The sequence below is a fragment of the Haemorhous mexicanus genome, chromosome 3 (assembly GCF_027477595.1).
Source record: "Haemorhous mexicanus isolate bHaeMex1 chromosome 3, bHaeMex1.pri, whole genome shotgun sequence".
NCBI classification, from domain to species: domain Eukaryota; kingdom Metazoa; phylum Chordata; class Aves; order Passeriformes; family Fringillidae; genus Haemorhous; species Haemorhous mexicanus.
The window spans coordinates 115,303,564-115,324,996 of record NC_082343.1 but is presented as its reverse complement, the minus strand read 5'-3'; the positions used below and the strand labels follow the sequence as shown (position 1 = coordinate 115,324,996).

The window sequence follows — 21,433 nt, the reverse complement described above, 5'->3', positions numbered from 1 at the left end:
CTTTCTGCTCCAGGAGGCACTTCCTGAAAGATCCCTGGGAGTGATGTAAATGCTAAACCAAGCTCTTGTCAGTCCAGCAAAACATGCTGTCACTTTTAAATGCACCTTTTGGGGACTTCAAACAGCTCCTGGCTGGCATGCTCTGCTACCCCCATGCCTGGTGTGTGTGAGGAGAAAATGTTCAGGATGCTGAATACCTGTAAAAAAGCATTTCAAAGGATCACAGACAAGGATTTTTTTTTGGCCTGAAAATACACATTTATTAGGAAGAAAACCTATGGGGTTACAAATATCATAAATAAAATGTAGTGTGATAAAAAAAACCTCAGGACTGAGCAGTTAATCTCTGGAAAATGGAGACAGGACACTCCACTTTGCCACGATCAGCATCAGTTCTGCACAGGTGGCTCTTGGAATTTCATTTCACACCAGTTGTTTCTGTGCACAAAGATCCAGGCTGGACATTCCAAACCCTTTTTATACGTAAAACTGTTCCTACAGCTCGAAAAGCTCCACACAGGACACCAGAGCTGTTTGCAAGAGTGTGGTTTAAATATACATCAATGTATATTAATGTAGTGAGCACCCAAAACAGCACAGGGAGGGTAACAGGGAGGGTAACAATCCATCTGCCTTGGGAAGGCCGATCCCAGGAAGCAGCAGCAGCGTTATGGGATGGCACAGGATGGAATGGGATGCTGTAATGGGAATGCAAATTGAATCTCAGTATCAAGGAAGTGCCACTAAATCAGAGGCTGCAGCAGACGCAGCCCGGAGGAGCCCAGTCCCCCCGGGCCGTGTAAAACTGGATTAGGTGTAAACTTCAAACCCAGTGTGATGTGGAATAATCCTATGCTGGCAGAAAGGGATCAAAGCTAATTTCTCTAACTTGCTTAATCTTCTGCAGAGATGTCTGAGCACGGGAGACCCAGCAGGCTGGGAGTTAAAGCCCTGCTCTGCTAGGGGCTGAGGGAGAACAGAGCACGTTAAAAATCCTGGGGAGTGGAGTTGTTTCTGATGAGCTTTTAGAAAATCAGGGAATCACAGGATGGACTGGGTTGGGAGGGACCTTAAAAATCATCTGATCTCTTAAAATTCCTCCCTGGAAATGTCCAAGGCCAGGTTGGATGGAGCAACCTGGGATAGTGGAAGGTATCCCTGCCCATGGCAGAGGGGTGGAACAAGATGGGATTTAAGGTCCCCTCCAGCCCAAACCATCCTGATTTCATGATTCTCTGTCTCTATACCTGGATGAGCTCTGCTGACGTAAAATTCCAGAAATTTAAAGTAACCCAACCAAAAAACAGGAAAAAAAAAATTCCACTCCTTCCCACATTAAATGAACAGATTGATCCAAACACTGGAACATCTCACCACCCATAAAAACCTTTCATACCTACAAAACAAAAAAAGAGAAAAGAATAAAATTAAATAAACAGCAATGCTCAAATCTTAATTAAACCATTATCGATCAATTAAAGCTTAAATGATGAAATAAAAAGAGGATGTTCAGGGATCCCTGATGGGGTGGCAAAGCTCATCCCACCAAAGGTTCAGTGTCTGAGGTGCAGACCCAGTCAAAGCTGGAGCCAAAAGGTCAGGATTTCTAGGAGAGGACACATGGCAGTGTCAATGACTGAGAGAGCCAAGACCAGCAGCTCTGACTGGGCACCTCACTTGGAATCACTGAATCTTAAAGATTGGAAAAGTCTTTAAGGTCATCGAGCTCCCCCAGCACTGCCAGGACCACCACTGGCCCCTGTCCCCAAGTGCCACATCCACATGGCTTTGAAATCCCTTCAGGGATGGTGATTCCACCATGGGCAGGCAGCCTGTTCCAGTGCCTGAGCACCCTTTCAGTGAAGGAACAGATAAATGAAGTCAGATGGAATAAAAAAAATCCCAGCAGTGTAAATTACCCATTTCAAAGCCTTTAAGAAAATAATTTTACAGGTGGGTGCCAATTGATTGGTAATTACACCTTAAACTGGGACAGGAGTTGGGATTTCTGGTTTGGGATGAGATCCTTCCACACTCAGTGCTCCCTTTGTGCTGCTAAAAGGATGCTGGTAACTGATAAACGCAGAGCTGCAGGAGAAATAGTCTACTTTGAGGTGTAAATCAGCTCTTACACTGCAATCTACAAATGATTCTGCTGGATAAAAAGCACAAAAAATTAAGTACAAAGAGGCTCAATCACCTCAAATAACGATTAGCCATAAGTGGATACATTATACCACAGACATGTCTCTGCTCTGTTAAATATTAATTTAAATGGACACATTTTAAAAGACATATAATAGGGATAAGCACTTTTTGTTAAAGGACAGCAACTCCTTTTAGTGAGTAAGAAAGGAACAGCTCAGAGGAGAGCAGAAGGATTTCAAGCAAGAACAGTCCAACAGTAAGAAAAATATAGGTAGAGTAACCTGATACAATTATATGCATGTAAACATGTGCATTCAGTGCAGCTTTTCTAAATAATTCCTCAAAATCTTGAATTGCAAGCTAAATAAGATAATATATTGCTGAGCTCCAAATCTGTGAGATCATTCAGCTTTCCAGAATGGAGTAACACTGAGCTAAAACACACACAGAGCTGAAACCAGCCCAGCTTTGGCTGCAACTAGAGGCAACATCAGCAGCTGCCACTGCAAAATGTGCAGAGAGCTCTCTCCAAGCTTCATACACACCCCCTAAATAAATCCTGTGCCAAAACACAGCAAATACTCTCTGTCAGAGACCAAGCTGTAAAGCTGTTTGGCTTGGGTATTTGCTTCCTTAAGTTCCAGCTTGAGGAGTGCTTTGGAATGCTCTGACATGGAAAGGGAAATAGCCTGAGCACGTGCCCACCTTGTTTCCTCCACTGGTGGTATTATGATGTTATGATATTATTATATATAAATTTTCTGGTGATAATTGACTGAGAAATCTGGTACATTTGCCAATTACCTGTCAACACAAAACTTTATTTCATTCTTAGTTATGGAATCATAGAATCACAAAATTACACAATCAGGGAATGGTTTGGGTGGGAAAGGACATTAAAGCCCACACAGTTCCACCCCTGCCATGGGCAGGGACACCTTCCACCATCCCAGGCTGCTCCAAGCCCTGTCCAACCCGGCTTTGGACACTTCCAGAGGCAGCAACAACTTCTCATGTAATTTTTGGGTTTGTACAATGCTGCCTAAACTCCCCTTTAGTTCCCAAAGTACTTTTGGAGAGAATTATGGCATACCCAGGACTATTTGCAAGAGGAAACCTCATGGAAAAGGAAAGAGAAGCTTTGCAAAGCAGCAGAAGTTGTGGCTGAAGACAAGAACAGAAGAGTGACAGCACAACAGAAGCCTTTCTTGGTCTCATTACCATTTTGCTGGAAGTTTTCCAGAGCGCTGGTCTCCTACAGTTCCTTCTATGACGGAATCAGGTGATGTCAAAATAACCCAAATTCTGCCTTAGTGCTTCAGTCTCTTTGGTTTAAGCTAAAAACAAAGACACACATGGGTGATTATGGAATGGAAAACACAAGAAAAGTAAAATAATGGTTTTTTGAAGGATTCTGAATTGTCATGAACAGTGAAAACAAACAAATAAATATAAACAAAGAATAAAAATGCTTTATCCTAAACAATGGGTATAATGTATATACATTAAAATATATATACATTGGAATAAAGGGGTGAAAATGACAGGTAAGAAACCACATCGTGTTTGCAACAGATGACAGAAATGAACAGAAATCTGTTCACAGGAGCTGAAAATACGCTGCAAGGGTGTAATCCTGACTTCTTCACCACTTACCCAGCTGCAATTGCCATCACCTCAGCCACAAACAGCACAGTTGGGGAGGGAGGGGGATTATTAGGGGCTCCTTTGTCATCCCGAATTACCTGCCCTGTGTGTGTACACAAGCACTGGCTTAAACATTCAAAGGAATGTGCCTCTAAGAAAAGTCATCTTTATTGTCATTGTCCCCAATTTCACGGCCAGACCAGCGACACAGCCCGGCTGTGTGTCAGCACAGCCCCCAGTTTGAGGAATCCACACTGACACGACAAGAACTAATCCTATTATTTCCTTAACGGCATCTGAATAGGCATTTTCCAAGTCCTCCTTCTTATTGTAAGTTTAACCCATGTGTTAATTCTCTTACTGAGATCTCAAGCTGCTTTCTCTAGAATCGGGGATTTAAGGGAATCAAATCCCTTCTATTCAATTTGCTACTTAAGAGACAAACCTTTCAAAATTAAACTTGCAGGCTGTTTGCCTGAAAAACATCCCATCTCTTTTCAAGGAAAGTATCTCTAAAATCTGTTTTAAGCACAGAGAGAGGAAGTTTTTAGCACATCTCAAGTGTAAACCTGACAGCAGCTGCCTTGAAGTAAGAACCAGGAGGGCAGAAATTCATCGGGGAAAAGATTTTCAGTTTATTTTAATACCAATTTGATGAGTGAGCAACCAAGCAGTGCTTTATTTGAGTAAATTATTTCCTGTTATTGTGATTCTCCTCCAGTAAACCACAATCACAGAATGGTTTGGGTTGGAAGGGATCTTAAAGGTCATTTTGTTCCAACTCCCTGCTATGGGCAGGGACACCTTCCACCATCCCAGGTTGCTCCAAATCCCATCCAACGTGGCCTTGGACACTTCCAGGGGTCCAGGGCAGCCACAGCTTCTCTGGGCAATATTCAAAGGTGATCAAGTGAGGAAAGACTTGGGCAAAACCCAACTCCTTGCAGACACTTCCTGTGGCTGAAAAAATTTTTGAGCACACCACGCTCAGGGGAGTTTTCCTTTCTGTAATCAAATATTAAGCTATGAAGCCCCATGAAAACAAACACCTCACTCTACACACACACAGGCACTTTCTGTGCTTTCCAGCAAAGCCACAACAACAGATTTGCTGTGGGTCTGCAAGAACTTATAGGTAACATATTAAATATTGATTGAAAATAAATCTAAATAATTAGGCTTAAATTTTAATACCCGTGTAGGTTTCTCTATAATTCATGATGAACGGCATTTTCTGAGGTTCCATGAGAAGCTCTGGGTTTAATTTTAATTATGCATTTATTACATAATTCACCAAATTCAGTAATGTGCAGTGAGTCTCCCAGCCATTGAAGTGAGTAACGAGATTTATCAGCCCAGTTTGTCACACAACAAACAGGATTCAGAGCCTTATAAAGGCGGGTGATGAAAGATACATAGAGGGAGGGAAGAACCAGCAGCAGCTTTATTTCCATGTAATAATGCTAATAATATGCAAATAATTCCCCATCTTAATGAATACTTCAGATGAATGCCACGTTCTAAGCGGGGATGGCACAGGGAGGGAGGGAACTCAGCTGCTGGGAGCATTCAAAGCTCTTTGGAAACCAGAGTTACAGCTGTGGGTACCACTGAGCTTCCCTTTTCCCCCCAGAGGGAGGCTGGACACTGGAACAGCTCCCCAGGGAATGGGCACAGCCCCGAGGCTGCCAGAGCTCCAGGAGAATTTGGACAACGCTCTCAGGGATGCACAGGGTGGGATTGTTGGGGTGTCTGTGCAGGGCCAGGAGTTGGATCAGTGATCCTGATGGATCCCTCTGAACTCAGGATACTCTGTGATTCCATGATCCTCACATACCAGGAATGACACTGTCACATGGCAGAAGGTTCCTAAGCTCCTCAAATCCTGTTTTTAGACAGTGACAGTCACATCAAAAATGTGGATAATTTTCAAAATAGGCAGGGATGCACACACACCCCGGTAGGGATCTCCCTCTGGAGGCTGGAGCACAGACAACATTTTATACGCCCAAACCTCCAGGGGTCTGTGACCTGCTCTCCTAAATGGTGACTCTTCAAAGTTGCATTTGGAAGTTTCTCCTGAATCCCTGCAACTGCAGAAGCCAGTGCTATCAGGTACTTGCCATGCTGTTCTTTTCCCTTATTATTTTAGCCTCAAACATCTTCAGGGAACTCAAATATTTAAGACTTACAACCTCCTCACAAAGCCAAGCCAGCATTCCTTCCCACGTTCTCACTTGAAACCCACATTTTTTCAGTCCTCCTTAGGCATCCCTTTCATTCAGCTTCCCATACCCACACATCCTCTGGGATTTCCAGTCTATCTCCTCTCTCAACAAAGTGTTAGGAGAAACAGGAACCTTTGGGCTGCAAGAAGATGCCCCTAAGCCTCCTTTTGTCCAGGCTGAGCACCCCAGCTCCTTCAGCTGCTCTTCACAGGATTTCCTCTCTAGACCCCAAATTCCTGTGGAACAAAAAGGCCCAAAATCCCCCAAAAGTTCACCCTGATGATGAATGGGGGTGGTGGATCCTCCTCTATGCTCACCCTTGGGAAAAAAAGGAAGTGTGAACCTCTCTCTTCTCAGCACCAAAGGATCTGCAGAGAAGAGAGAGCCCTTTAAATGGCACAAAACCTTCACCAATTCTCTGAGATTCCCCCTGGGTCCCAAAGCAGCTGACTGTGAGACAGGAACTCCAGGATATCAGGCTTTGTTAGGTCTGGCACTCACAGCACTGCTCCTGGGATATCCCAACTGGAAGACAACAAAACCTCCCCCCATGGAATCTGCAGCTCCAATGCTATCATGGGACTTGACTGTGGAATCACAGGCCCTTGAAATATTTTGCTTATTTTGACCTCAGACACTGAGGGAAATCTGCTGCTTTCATTGTCAGGTGGGACCAGCAGAGAAATAATATTTTCAATGTCTGATCCAGCACCAGCAGAGCTCATTGCTCACCAAGTGCAGAAACACTCTCTGAACTGAAAAATGAACTCAATCCTCGCCTCTGCTTAAAGGATGCCCTCAGACACCAGATGACAGTGGGCTGTGACCAGGGATTTACTGCAGGATATCAAAGCTGCTGCAGGAATGAGGAAACACAGAGCTAGAAAAGACACAGAGACTGTGTTGCACCCACTGAAATGCAGTGTTCCCAAAATAAAGGGTTTCCATCTGACACCAGGAACCCAGAATGGTCTGGGATGGAAGGGAACTAAGATACCATCTCCAAACCCTTGCCAAGGGAAGGGAAATGACTCAAGAGACACTGCAGCTCCAAGCCCAGTCCAAGCTGGCCTTGGACACTTCCAGGGATCCAGGGGCAGCCACAGCTTCTCTGGGCACCCTGTGTCAGGGCCTCTCCACCCTCACAGCCAGGAATTCCTTCCCAATATCCCATCTAACCCTGCCCTCTGGCAGTGGAAGCCATTCCCTGTGTCCTGTCCCTCCATCCCTTGTCCCAAGTCCCTCCCCAGCTCTCCTGGAGCCCCTTTAGGCCCTGGAAGGGGCTCTGAGCTCTCCCTGGATCCTTCTCTTCTCCAGGTGAGCACCCCCAGCCCTCCCAGCTTGGCTCCAGAGCAGAGGCTGCTCAGGGAAGACACCATCTGTGACCAAAACTGGACAAATTACACCTCATCGCCCCTTTTCCATATACTTCATGGGAAACAAAAGTGTGAAGAAGAGGAAATCCTCTTCCACCTCTGAAACATTCATCTCTAATAAAAAACACAGCACTGCCAAGTAGGGCACCATGAAATTATTCAGATTCCAAGTAATATCACAAATTTGCAATAAACCACAAAGCCCTTAATTCTTCCCCAAATAATTTCTGAGTAGATCCAAGCATACAAAGGAAAACAAGCAGGGAAGAAATGAGAGAGTGACTTTTTACACGGGCTGATAAGGGATGGGACAAAGGGGGAGAAGGAGGAGAGATTTAGATAGGACATCAGAAGGAAATTCTGCCCTGTGAGGGTGGGGAGGCCCTGGCACAGGTTGCCCAGAGAAGCTGTGGCTGCCCCTGGATTCCTGGACGTGTCCAAGGCCAGCTTGGACAGGGCTTGGAGCAACCTGGGATGGTGGAAGCCTTGCAGCAGAACTGTTCCAACCTGTTCATTGATTATAGAATCTAAATAAAATAAAGGAAGATGGACAAATAAGCAACCAGAGCAGCACAATTGAGCTCCCAGGTGGGGAAACATCACTTAATAAGGGAATTTTGTGGGCAGCAGCACCAGAGCTGGAAACCTTTATTCCGGCCTCTACAATCAGCACTTGCAGCACTTTGTTGACACAACAGAACATGGCTCAATTTCAAGCACCGTTGAGGTTGAGTAATTTCAAACATCTTTTAATGTTTGTAGAGAGTCCAGAGGGAAGTTGGTAGAAAAGATCTCCAAGGCAGCCATGTGGAAATAAGATACAAGTGCCTTCAAATCACTGCAGTTCCAGGCAGGAGGCAGGAATGGAGACAGAGGAGGGAAAAGGGGAAAGGTGAGGAGCCACACTTCCAGCTAAACCGCTTAAAGCATTTATTTATGTCCAGTGGCTCCACTGCAAGTTCACAGTGTGCCTTGGGGAGCAGTAACAGAACAATTCCATGAACACAGATTGGTGCTTCAGAAGTAAAATTTTAAGTGTAATCCGTACTCCTATTTCTTCTCATGGCAGGAACACTCCGTTTAGAGGGAGGTCGTCCTCCTGTTCTCTTATAGCAACCAAAATTGGGCATGAGAAATCAGGTAAGACATGAATACAGCTGGATTTAACTTGAGCATTATACACTAGGGCATTGGTGCTTTTAATGAAAATCTGGGAAAGATTGCTGAAACACCTGAGTTGGGAACAATGACAGTGAAAATAGGCTAACACTCATCTACAGAGCTTCCCCTAAACTCGTGAGGTCAAGGGAGAGCCCTTTGAAAGTCTAAATTAAATTTACAAAGGACAAAATTAGCTGCTCACTGTTGGTATTAGAGCATTTTTCAGAGCAGGATCCAGCAGCAGTATCCCAGCAAGGAATTTCAGGATAACAGTAAATACAAACCAGCACTTAGGGTTTGTGTCATTTTTTTGGTCACTTGTATTATGATGATTCAAATAAGGAAATCTGTCCTGAGAACACTGAGGGAAACCCAGCTCTTCAGGACACCCTATCAGAAAAGGAATGTCCTGCAAACATGTCCCTGGAACGAGCCAGCAGTGGAGGATGTCAGGGAAAACAGGAACACACCTCCAGCAACAGGACAACACTCTGAGGTTGGAGGATCCATGGCTAAAAACTGCTCAGGTCCTGCTGGCAGCTCTGGTTTCTTCCTGACCTTGTAACTCAGTGCACAGGCTGGATTATCACTGCTCCAGAGGCTGGAGTTTAAATCTGGCAGCAGGGAAAAACAACCAGGCCACAAATGGCCCAGAAACCCTGAGGCAAGGTGTAGAGATGATGGGTGCAGAGTGCTTCATCTTCTTCTGACTGAGCACAAAGTCTCTGCTTCTGCTTCCAGAAGCTTTTTGGGAGTGCTCAGCACTCTTGGAAGTTAAACCAGACATGAATGTTAATGAAGTGGTGCCCACAGCACTCCTGTCACATCTGGAGTCACAGAATGGTTTGGATAGGAAAGGGCCTTAAAGACCATCCAGTTCCAAACCTCTGCCATGGACAGGGACACCTTCCACTATCCCAGGGTGCTCCAAGCCCTGTCCAACCTGGCCTTGGGCACTTCCAGGGATCCAGGGTCAGCTACAGCTTCTCTGGGCACTCTGTGCCAGGGCCTCACCACCCTCACAGGAAGAATTCCTAAAATCTCAAATCTAAATCTATTCTCTTTCAGTTTAAGCCATTCCACCTTGTCCTGTCCCTCTATCCTTTGTCCCAAGTCCCTCTCCAGCTCTCTTGAAGCTCCTATGGGCACTGAAGGGGCTCTGAGGTCTCCATGGATCCTTCTCTTTCCAGGCTGAACACCCCCGGTGCTCCCAGCCTGTCTAGATGGGATATTTTATGTTTTTTATATTGGGAAAACAAACAGCAGCAGGACTGTCAGATTTGCTGTGGAGCCAGCAATGGGGACCACTGTGCAGCCTCACCCTGAGCCATGGGACAGCTGCTGTGCAGGTCTGCCTGCTTCCACCAGATCCTGCTGCATCTGCCATTCCTGAGCACCTCTGGCAGCACCACTCTTAGAGGAAAGCCAAGTTAAATCCTTCCTGTCAATTTGCTTTCTTCAGGACATGACTCAACCCCCTGCACAGATCCACACAGCTGTCCCAAAGTGCATCAGGATGGTTTAAATTCTTCTCCAAGTTTTACGATTATTCCAAGGGTAAAGAATGAAAAAAAAAATCTTCTCCCACATCACCCCAGAGAGCAGAGAAACCCTCAGAGGCAGCAGCAGCTGCTGAAATTGCTCCTTCCAAGCCTGTCCTGACACCTAAAAACGTGAAACCTTTTCGTGAAGGAAGATTTTTCTCAGTGCAGCACCAACTACTGCATCAAGCCCCATTTAATTTGCCATTTGCTCCTACCCAGCAGAGGTAAGGAGTGAATCAGCACCTCTGTGGCTCTGTCACAGATGCCACAGGATTTTCCAGACAGACAGACAGACAGACAGACTGTAAGTGCTGCCCTGCTGGGACACTGCACGCCATGGCACCGGCACATTAAGAGGATCATGATCCCAGCATTAGCTGTGGGAACACTCCCAATAAATAGTTATTTTTCCACCCTGATTGCTCCAGCTTCCATCACTTCACATTTTGATGCAGATTCTTCCTGTGAGCAGACTCATCACTGCCCAGCTAACTCTGTCCATCCGGCCCAGACACCACATTTGTTCACACAAGGCTGTGGCATATGGATTTTTCCTTCAAAAATGAGGAGTGTCAGCATTTTCCCATCATTCTTCTGAAGCAAAAGTGATCTTAACTACCCCTTCTTAAAAGCTGGAGCACATTTCACGAGAACTCCACTTTGTCAGGCCATGGTGAGGTCACAGATCAGGCTGGCAGGTGGGAAAGAAGGTTTAAATGTGTTTTTAGGGTCACCAGAAGAGGATCCCTCAGCCATTTGGGTTTTTCAGCAGTTCTCTACTGCCTGAATGCAAAGCAGTCTCAGCTGAATTTCACTAATTCCTTCAAAGGCTCTCTTACACTCATTTGCACAGATTATGCAGTAAATACTCTTTAAGAAAGCGCTCCCTAACCCCAACAAGGCTATTCAAAAAATAAGGCTTAACCAGCTGACCTCTGATTATCTTCAGCAGTTCACCCATCTGTCTCCAATACACAAATTCCAGCCTCAAAGCAATGCTTCCTTTAGGTGTCTGAACTGGATCTTAACAATTACAATACTCTCCAATGAAATGGTGACATGAAAGTGTCCAAACTGTTCCCCAAAAAGCTCAGTGAGGGCTGTGAACACTTAAATCCCTCTTGAAAGTCACCATATCCCAGGCACAGGACACTGAAGCAGCATTTCTGCTCTCAAGGGACACATCAGGACCACCCCATTAGGATCTGTCCCCCATTTCACACTTGGACAAGATCAGCTCAGATGAAGTGAACCCAAGTCCTTAAATGTTAATGAACTCCCACAGTGACTTTGGGAAGTAACTTTCCCAGTAGCTTTGCCTTTTGTAGTGACAGTGTTTGCAACATTTGGGAGCTGTGAAGAAAACTGGGATTGCTCAATGGCAGCTTTCATGAAGTGCAGCAGGCTGCAAAGTAAGTGGCATTTGAAGCTAAAAATTAGTGAATTATTTGCCTAGAGGTGGAGCAGCTCCAAGGTGGTGGCACCATGCTCCAGCTCCTTTATGGCCTTCTTCTCCCTGGACACCTCTGTTACCATTCCATAGGAGCTGCAGGAGACATGGCATCCATCAGGAAACTAAAGGGTTATCCCAAACCTCCTGGGGTATCACAAACTTCAATTTTCCCCTTCTCCCTTAGGTTATTTTGAAGTCTCAGCCAACTTTAACTGCAGCCAGGAGCTCACTTTGCCATCCATCATGGCATGACAGAATGGTTTGAGTTGGAAGGGACCTTAAAGATCATCCAGTGCCACCCCCTGCCATGGGTAGAGACCCCTTCCGCTGTCCCAGGTTGTCCCAAGCCCCATCCAATGTGGCCTTGGACACTTCCATGGATCCAGGGCAGCCACAGCTTCTCTGGGCAATCCGTGCCAGGCTCTCCAGATGCTGTCACCCTCCTGATGTCTGTGTATGAAGAGAGCAATTTCAGCCACTCCAACCCTCTAAAAGTGGTGTTTGACACTTTCCAGCCTGGAATCCAGCATCTTTAACATCCAATATGGACACTGTAAGCAGCTTTTGAATTTGAAGGGTTTCCACTGAGTGCATTTTACAAGTTAAGTCTCTTCAGGTTCAAATCTTTCTCACAGTGCATTTGAAATCACCCAGAGAAATCCTGATCCTGGCAGGGCTTGGAGATTGTTTTGATTACAAAAGAGAAGAAAAACTGCACAAATACATCTTAAAGAAAGGGGAAGATGGAACAGGAGCTTTCAAATGGGTGCAGCTTTGCTAGAGACAGGAAAAAAATCACAGGAAATGAGGGAGCACCAGTCTGGGAAACAAAAGACCAAAAGAGGCTGATTATGGCCTTGATTAACAATCCCTGCTCAGGGCTGGGGCAACAGGAGCAGCAGTGGGCAAAGCCACCCCTGGGAAGAGGTGAAGGAAGGCAGGAGCTGCTTTCCAGGAGAACTGAGCTATAGGGGCTCTTCACACCCCCATTATCCATGAGGGAAAAGCCCAGGGCACCTCCCATGGAAGGACTTGGCTCAGGAATGAGACTGAGCTTTGAGAGAGGAGGAAGCACCCACACCCAATTTTCCTGCCTTAACTCAGAATAAATCAATATTTTATCACCTTTCACCCTGAATATTTGGAGGGTTGCTCATTCCAGGAGAAAAGGAAGCTGCAAACCCACAGCAATGCATGGTGGGGCACCCAGCTGGCTCAAAAAGATACCTGGACCCGATCTTGCACCTCCAAATTCCAATGGTGCAGCCAGACTGAGGACATTGCAAAGCTCTTGAGTTGTCACCTCTCAGCCTGAGGCCACCAGAAGTGTAAGAGTGGATGGATGGCACTGGATGCACTTCTAACATGACAAAATTCTCTGCTCTAACTCATCATGTGTCCTCCTGTAAAAAACACTGTGCAGAGTATAGGTTTAGATGGGATATTAGGAAAAAATATTACCTTGTGAGGGTGGTGAGGCCCTGGTATGGGTTTCCCAAAGAAGATGTGGCTGCCCCTGGATCCCTGGAAGTGTCCAAGGAAAGACTGGACAAGGCTTGGAGCAACCTGGGATAGTAGAAAGTTCCCTGGCTATGGCAGGGGTTGGAATGAGATGAGCTTTAAGGTCTCTTCCAACCCAAACCATTCTGTGATTCTGTGATATAACACAGCAAATTCTCTCCCTTCATCTCAAATTAAATCTAAGCATGAAGCAAAAGCAGCTGCATTTGTGTAGCGATACATGAAAGTGTCTGCAAAGCATTTTAGGATCCTTCAGGAAAAATGCTAAATATCTGTTCTATAATTCAATGAATGTTAATATATTCATCACAGATTTCGACTCTTCAATTGCATGGGAGAAAAACAAGAAAATTGGTGCTTGTTGCAATGTTACGATGCCAAGGGATGGAAGCAGTCCAGGGTCTCGGAATATTCAAGTTCTGTGTGGGATGCAGGGAAATCCCCCATGAGAACACAAGCAGAACCTGTGTGCTGTGGGATGAGGAGTGAGGTCACACTCAGGCACGCTGGCTTTGACCTCCAGAGCCACAAACCAGATGTTGTTTTACCTTTTTGTGGTGGCCAAAATCAAACCCAAACCTGCCTCTGTCCTCACACCGAGGGCCCTGGTCCTGCTTGCCAGGCAGAGCTGGGTGAATCATTCTCCTCGCTTGTTTTTCACTTTGTGCCCTTCTAAAAAGCTCTACCTCAGGTGCCTTCCTGCGCCAGCAGCTCTTGCCTGACACGACCTCGACCTCGTGAGGACAGAGCTCCAGACCACAAAGGCAGAGCACTTGCCCTCCTTTTCCCAGGCACGCCATTCACTGCTACTCCAAGGTATTTTTGTTCGCTGCTTGGAGCGACTCTGAGCCCATAACTGCCCTCTTTTGTTCAGGCTCTTCAACAAGAGAACCCACTGCTTTTGCAGCGTGCTCTAACATAAAGACTCTCAGCAATACCATGTGTTTAACCTCGGGCTATTTTAGCATGTGCTAAATTAGGGGACTGTTTGTAATGCACTCACCTAAAATGATCAGTGCTCACACACCTCCTGCTTTTACACCTAGGCGGAAAAAACAAATCCCTGCTGTGGTGAGTCCACATGGGAATAAGCTCCTCTGTGGTCTCCCTGCAATTTTCCCAAAACGTCTTGCTATTCATCTTCTCTCCCAGCATCCTGGGTGTTTCAGTGACCATTTAAGCAAGTCACTTCAGAGGCCTGGAGCTCCTCTGTGCCAGAGACAGGCTGGGAGAGCTGAGGGTGTTCACCTGGAGAAGGGAAGGATCCAGAGAGACCTCAGAGCCCCTTCCAGGGCCTAAAGGGGCTCCAGGAGAGCTGGAGAGGGACCTGGGACAAGGGATGGAGGGACAGGACAAGGGAGAATGGTTTTAAGCTGAAAGAGGGCAGAGTTAGATATTGGGAATGAAGTCTTGGCTGTGAGGGTGGGGAGGCCCTGGCACAGGTTGCCCAGGGAAGCTGTGGCTGTCCCTGGATCCTTGGAAGTGTCCAAGGCCAGGCTGGACAGAGCTTAGAGCAACCTGGGATAGCAGAAGGTGGTCCTGCTGATCACAGGGGGTTGGAGTGTGATGTTCCCTAAGGTCCCTTTCAAGACAAACCATTCTCTGATTCCATGACTTTTGCCCCCAGCCCTGTTACAAAGCTCCAGTTTTTCTCCCAATAAAATACTCCTCATGCTGACAGCTGGAGCACTGCTGGAGTGCCTTGCAGGAGGGGCAGGAGAAGCACCTCAAAGTGAGAGGATTATTCTCCAGCAGTGGAGCACCCTTCCCTCCAGCCTGGAGCCACAGCAACCCTGCCTTTCCCCTGCTTTCCAACAATTTCCTCCCCCTGCTGTGCTTATGGAAGGCCCAACCCGAAAATCAGCCCTTAAAACAACATCAGCAGTTTTTAAACCCCGCTAAGCTGCACACTGGAAGGAGGAGGGGAACAAACTGGCCCCAAAGGCAAACTCCAATTCAGCTCCATTCAGCCATAGAAACTAAAATGTTAGAATAAAATATGTGTGCACAGTGGTGAACCCCTGAGCTGGCAGGTCACGGGGTGGGCAAAGCACAGGGTGTGCTGGCAGAGGCTTGGAACAACCTGGGATAGTGGAAGGTGTCCCTGTTCATGGCAGGAGGCTGGAACAAAATAAGCTTTAAGGTCCCTTCCAACCCAAACCCTTCTGGGATTCCAAGAAATACAGCAGGGTTACAACACTTTTAACATCTGGTTACTTTTTGATGTTATTCTTAGAAAATGTTTGCAAAATGGCCATCCAGCATCTCATCTTCATTATCTCAATGCCATCAAATCCACACAGATTTTGCCTCGTAGTAAATGCAGAGTATAATATTTAGGCATTTTCGAGTTTCAAGGCTGGAAAAGCCATTTCAATCTAAAGAGCCTCAAGAAGCAATAAATCATAACAGCTCAGACAGGAGTTGTTTTTGACTCAGTATTACTGAGGTAAATTACTTGTAGCATTACAGAAGAGTAATTCTGTGTGTGAGAAGCCAGCAGCAGCACTTTGGTGATAAGGTTAGAGAGATATTTGTGCTAACGAGGAAATTTAAGCTCCATTTCAACGCAGACTCCGGAGCCGTCAGCGGTGTCTCCTGCCTTTCTCCAGGGACCAACTTAGTATCACTCTCACATCCTTCTCTGGAGTGATGAAAGCACATTATAGGCTGATAAAGGCAATCCGTGGTATTTCTTACAGGTCTCCAAAGATCAGCAATTTATTAAAAAGCGCTTTTCAGGAACTGGGCAAAAACAAAACGTTCTTCATCAACACCTCACACCGAATCCATCTTGCCTTAAATAAATTCACAGCTCTGGCAATACAAACTCACTCCTCCCTAATTGCTGCTGCTCTACATTTGCAAATTCCAAGTGGTGATGCCTCTCTGCTTGTCAGCAGAGATTTATCAACCCTGCTCCATGTCCAAAGGTCACACGAGTAAATCTGTGTGTGTTCTGAGCAGGAATCCCTCCCCCTGCTCCTGAGCTGTCCCATCCACAGCAGTGCACAGACACAGGGTGACACAATGTGGAATACAACAGCTTAAATAATTAAAACCAAATTGATAATTATCAAATGAAGGAACAAAGCTGCTCTGAGACACAACAAGCTTTGCTTTGCTTTATCCTCCCATGACTTATTTGCAACAGGTCTCACAGGCTCTGCTGAGAATTAACAGCAATGAAGGGATGCTCTGGGGCTTGGTTAAAGGCTACTGCACCCAGCTGTTCATCTGTCATCAAGACACAAAGAAACCACCAGAAAATTGAAGGTCTGAATCTCACTTCCCACTTAAAACCACCCTGGCAGTGCAAACATGAGAATAAATTATACTCCTCCAGCAGCAGCGTAAATGAGCTGTAGTGGAAAGGCAGATCCAGCTGAAGATTTCAAGTTAAAAACTAAAGCAAATCCAAGTACAGATGTTTTGTATTCTCATGCCTTGTGCAAATGCTGCTTTTTTGTGTGCTGGAGCTGCTCAGCTCTCCTCTGAACAGCACCTGGGAACTGTAGTGTCACGTCAGACACTAAAACCAGGCACAGAAATGCCCAATAAATGAACCGTCCAAAAATTTCTTTTACTGTTTCTGCACCTTCACTGGTATCAAAATCTCTCTCCAGCCCACCTGCTGCCATGGAGCTCTTTGATTCATCCCCACAGCTGAGAAAAGCCTAAGCCAAGCCCCTGTGTGTGAAATCAGGGGAAATCAGTTAAATCAGCCAAGTCAAGTGGAATAACCAGACAGGGAACTGCTCCTTACAGGAGTATCCTTATCCATTGTGGGTCACACCGCTGGAATTCAGGCCTGTTTTTCCCTTGGCTTCTCAAGGCTCTCTGCAAACAGATGATACCTTCAGCTGTCTGCACTGATGGGGGTCACCACCCAAAAATCCACCCCTCTAGCTCAGTGTGACTCCCAGAAGCCCAGCAATGAGGGGCTGCCAGGGATGTAGGACACCAGGACAGGAGAAGCCTGGCACAAGCCCTGGTGGGTTCCCAAAGGTGTTTGTTCCAGGACCTGGCTGACCCTGACTTCAGCGTTAATATCATTTTTCCATGCTGTCACTTTTTTAAACAAATAAGACTAAAATTGGAAGATGTACCTGCGTGGCTCAGACACAACCTGCCCTGACAGGGGGACAAGGTCAAGTAACCCTGTGATTTATTGACTCTGGGATGTCTGAGTCACAAATTACAAAATCACAGACTCACAGAGCCTGGATGGAAAAGACCTCTGAGATCACCATGTCCAACCAACCCAGCATCACCACCATGTTCACCACTAAACCATGTCCTCAACTGACACACCCACACACTTTTAGAATGCTTCTAGGGATGATAACATGGACATCCTACTCTGTAAACCACAGTTATCCAACCTTACAGTCCATAAAACCTTATTCCCCTTTTTCTCCCAAAATTCTGAGGGGTTCTGCTTCACTACTTAGACTTCAGAATGTATCACCTGAGTCTGTTATAGTGCACTGAAAATAGAAAAAATGCCAAAATACACATCCCAGGCTGATACAACCAAACTGAATTGGGTGAGGTCAGAATATTTTGGTAGAGAATGATTTGAGCAGCTCATTTTTCTAAATTACACTGCAGTGCTGAAAACAAGCAGCACTCAGTGTTTCCCTCAAAGCTTAATTCAATTTTACTCTGTCTCAGAAAAAGAAAACAGCACATTAATCCCAAATCCCGTAAACACAGAGTTGTAAACATTCCCCAGCACCCTCCCCACCCATGCTGAGGAGGGCAGGTCTGTTTTCCAAGCCTGTGTGAAAGCAGATGGCAGCCACCTAATTCGGATTCGGTGCAATCTGTTGCTGGTGAGGAAAAAAAAAGAAAGATACTTGACTGCTTTTCCTTATAAATGTAAAACCTGGGAAGTTCAACCCACTCTGTAGTTTTGTGAGATGTTTGGTAGCAGTTTTGCCAACAGAGCCAGCTCTGCTTGAGGAGAACACATGCTTCCTGTTCTCAGCCTGAACTCTGCAGTGAAAAATCCCCTCGAATCATTTGGGAAGGGAGAGTTGTCTATGGGCTCACTTCTTACTCTGGCTTTGCACCCTGCAAGTGCACCAATCATGACAACATCATGATACACTGAGACTTTATCTACTTATCTACCTCATTTTTCATCACAGCAATGAAGATCTTACTGAAAATAGAAGTGTATTACAGCAGATAAATGCTTTTTGTGTCCAAACACCCCATGTTGTCAGCCTCATGGTGAATCCCCTCTGGTTCAGAGAAGTTCTTCTTATGAGGCACAAAACTGGATGTGGGATTTTGTGTATGACCAGCAAAGGTGGTCAAGTCAATCCTCTCTTGTGGTTGGGCTCCTGTTTACAGAGCCTGAGCTGCTTCTGGTGGCTTCCATTTTCTGGGAAGGGAATGGAGCTGGGGAAGGGGCTGGGGCACCAGGAGCAGCTGAGGGAGCTGGGAAAGGGGCTCAGCCTGGAGAAAAGGAGGCTCAGGGGAGACCTTGTGGCTCTGCACAACTCCCTGACAGGAGGGGGCACCGGGGGAGGTCGGGCTCTGCTCCTGGGGAACTCCTTCTTTGCCTGCAAATGCCTAGAAATTTGCTCAAGAGGACTCATTCCACAATTTCTTCAGGGGTCAAAATGGAGCTGACTGCCCTGTAGCTCCTTGGATTTGTAGCCTTAAGAAGACAGGGGCAATATTTACCATTTTCCCATCATTTCCATGGATTTTCAGAGTGGCCTTGCTTTGACACCAGCCACCTCTCAGCACCCAGTGGAACCCAGCAGGTCTCATGGATCTGCAGGTGATCCCTCACTGTTATCCACTGCTGATGTTCCCCTGTGGCTCAAACCCCTCTACTCTTTGCTCATGGCAGAGGCCAAGGAACACAAGTAGAGGATCATGGAATCATTTAGGCTGGAAAAGCCTTCCAAGATTATCAAGTCCAACCATTCCCCCAGCACTGCTAAGCCCACCACTAAACCACATCCCCAAGTGCCAGATGCACACCTTTAAAAACATCTTGCTCTTTCTGACATTCCCTTGAAGCATCAACTGTAGCTGAGTTCTGGCTTTCCTGACACAAACCCAACACACCTGGACAATGTTTAAACCTCCACTCTTGTAGCCAGATTCTGCTTCTACCTCCTGAATATTGTTTTTTTGCATACTGAATGCCAAATGTACCCACTGCCTTGTGGCTCTAGCACAGGTCATAGCATGATGCCTCAAAGTGAAAAACCTCTTTGGCCCCACTCAAAACTCAGGGCTTTGATAGTTCTTCTCTCCAAGCATGAAAAACTGGATAATGCTGCCAGTGATTAGTTAAATCCCTTCACAGCAGCCTGTAAATAACCCTGGCTTGACACAAATGCCAATGGTCACAAAGCTTCAAAGTCCTTCTTCAAAACTGGCCGATTTCATGTGACTGGGTTTCTCCGCGCAGGAATGAATTTGAGAGGTTGATTCTATGTGATACAATCAGGATGTTTTAGTTCCTGGAGATAAGCTGACACTTCTCCTCCTACCCACAGCTATAGACTTGAGAAGCGTGACACAGATTTCCTATAAACTTACAAATGTTTGCTTCGCTGTTTCAGCAGCCTCAAAGTGCCTTAACTGAATTTTTTTTTTTGTTAAAAATAAAAATCGCTAAATGCTGAAGTTACAACATTTCTGTCATCCCTGATGTTTATAAACATTAAATGAAGCTTTCAATGAGCATGTTCATGCTGTCACCAGCACAGAGCTGCCTCGCTTTGCTTTTTGTCTCCTGAGGAGAAATGCAGCTGTGAATCCTCCTATCCAAGAGTAACAGGAGAACTTGGACACCAGCTGGTGAGTCAGGTTGAGCTGGGAACTTTACTGGAATAATGGAAAATGTACCAACACACAAGACTAAAAAGCTCTACTGGTCGTTGCTTCTCTTCATGGAACTATTTACTTAAATTCCTGCAATTTTTTTCTCTGATCTCAGTACAAACAATGCTTTTCAACACTTTGGCTTAAAAACCCCTCCCATTATTGCTATCATCAACTCTTCACCTAAATAACATCAGGGACAAGGTGATATGGGAACACTCTTCCATATACTTGATGCATTTCCTTGGGGCATTAATCCATCAGATAAACAAACTGAAAGAGGAGAGGTTTAGATTAGATATTTTAGGAAAATATTCCTCCTGTGAAGGTGAGGCCCTAGCACAGGTTGCCCAAAGAAGGCTGCCCCTGGATCCCTGGAAGTGTCCAAGGCCAGGCTGGATGGGGCTTGAAGAAACCTGGGATAGTAGAAGGTGTCCCTGCCTGTGATCCTACAATATTAGACCTGTCACCCACCTTGGAAGATGTGCTGCCTTTGTAAGGGACAAAAACCCTTCAGGAGATGGCAAAAAGACCTTCCACTCCTTCCACTTCCCTCTGTGGAGAACAATTACCAGAAACTGCCCTGCAGCCTGGAAGAGGAGCTGGAGGGATTTATGCCTGACTTGCTCCTGTGCTCAGGCACAAAGCCTTTTTAACCCATTTGGAATCATAAAATCACACCAAGACTTCTCCTCTGCAATTTCAAAGAGCCTCAAGGCTGTCAGTGCTCAAGGAGTGTTTGGACAATGCTCTCAGACACTGGGTGGGATTGTTAAGGTGTCTGTGCAGGGCCAGGGGTTGGACTCCTGCTGGGTCCCTTTCAGCTCAGGACATTCTGTGATTCCTCCTGATAAGCTCCTGGGTAAGCAGAGTGAGAACATCTCTCCTCAAGCAATGCAAGGTTTGGTGTTTCCCACTTGCTCTGCCTTGGAACAGCTGCTGTGGCTGAACCTCACCCAAAATCTGCTCTGCTGACAAAGCAGCACCATGGAACCCTGGCCTCGTTCACTGCTGCTCGCCCCAGACTGGGAACTTTGAGGGCAAGACCCGAGGCAGCAGCTGGCACAGATGGGACACACCAGCACTGAATAAAGCAAGGCTGGTCTCAGGTGATGCTGCTCCACTGCCAAAACCACTCTGGAGACTCTTCAGTGTGACCAGGACTGCAAGAGCTGAACCAGGGTCTGCTTTCTCCTCTGGAGATGGTCTGGCTGCTTCCCTTGGGTCCTAACTCACCACTTCAGGGCTCTCATGAGATGCTGGACCAATGTCCACCCTCAGGGTCCATCTGTGTGCATCAGTTTAGTCCCTGGCAAAACAATCCTGTACTAAACCCAGCTCAACTCTGTCACACCATGGGCTTGGAATTATGTGCTGCCTCTTGACCCATCAGGTTCTCTGTTAGAGGATAGCAAGACCAGGGGCTGAGTTTTAGTGCCCTGAAGCCAAGAGAGAGACTCCCCTCTATCTCTTAACAGTGTAATTTCACAGAATCCA

General features: G+C 46.1%; 1 protein-coding gene across 1 annotated transcript in view; it reads right to left on the bottom strand.

The window, feature by feature from the left end:
• Positions 1–223: 223 nt before the first annotated feature.
• Positions 224–21,433, bottom strand: part of XKR6 (XK related 6) — a 50,308-nt gene continuing 29,098 nt past the window's right edge. The window contains exons 2-3 of the mRNA XM_059843109.1: positions 3,370–3,485; positions 224–1,396 (exon numbers count right to left, since the gene is read on the bottom strand). Coding sequence (XP_059699092.1) covers positions 3,467–3,485 — 19 coding nt within the window. The 3' untranslated portion in view covers positions 224–1,396; positions 3,370–3,466. The remainder of the gene's footprint in view (positions 1,397–3,369; positions 3,486–21,433) is intronic.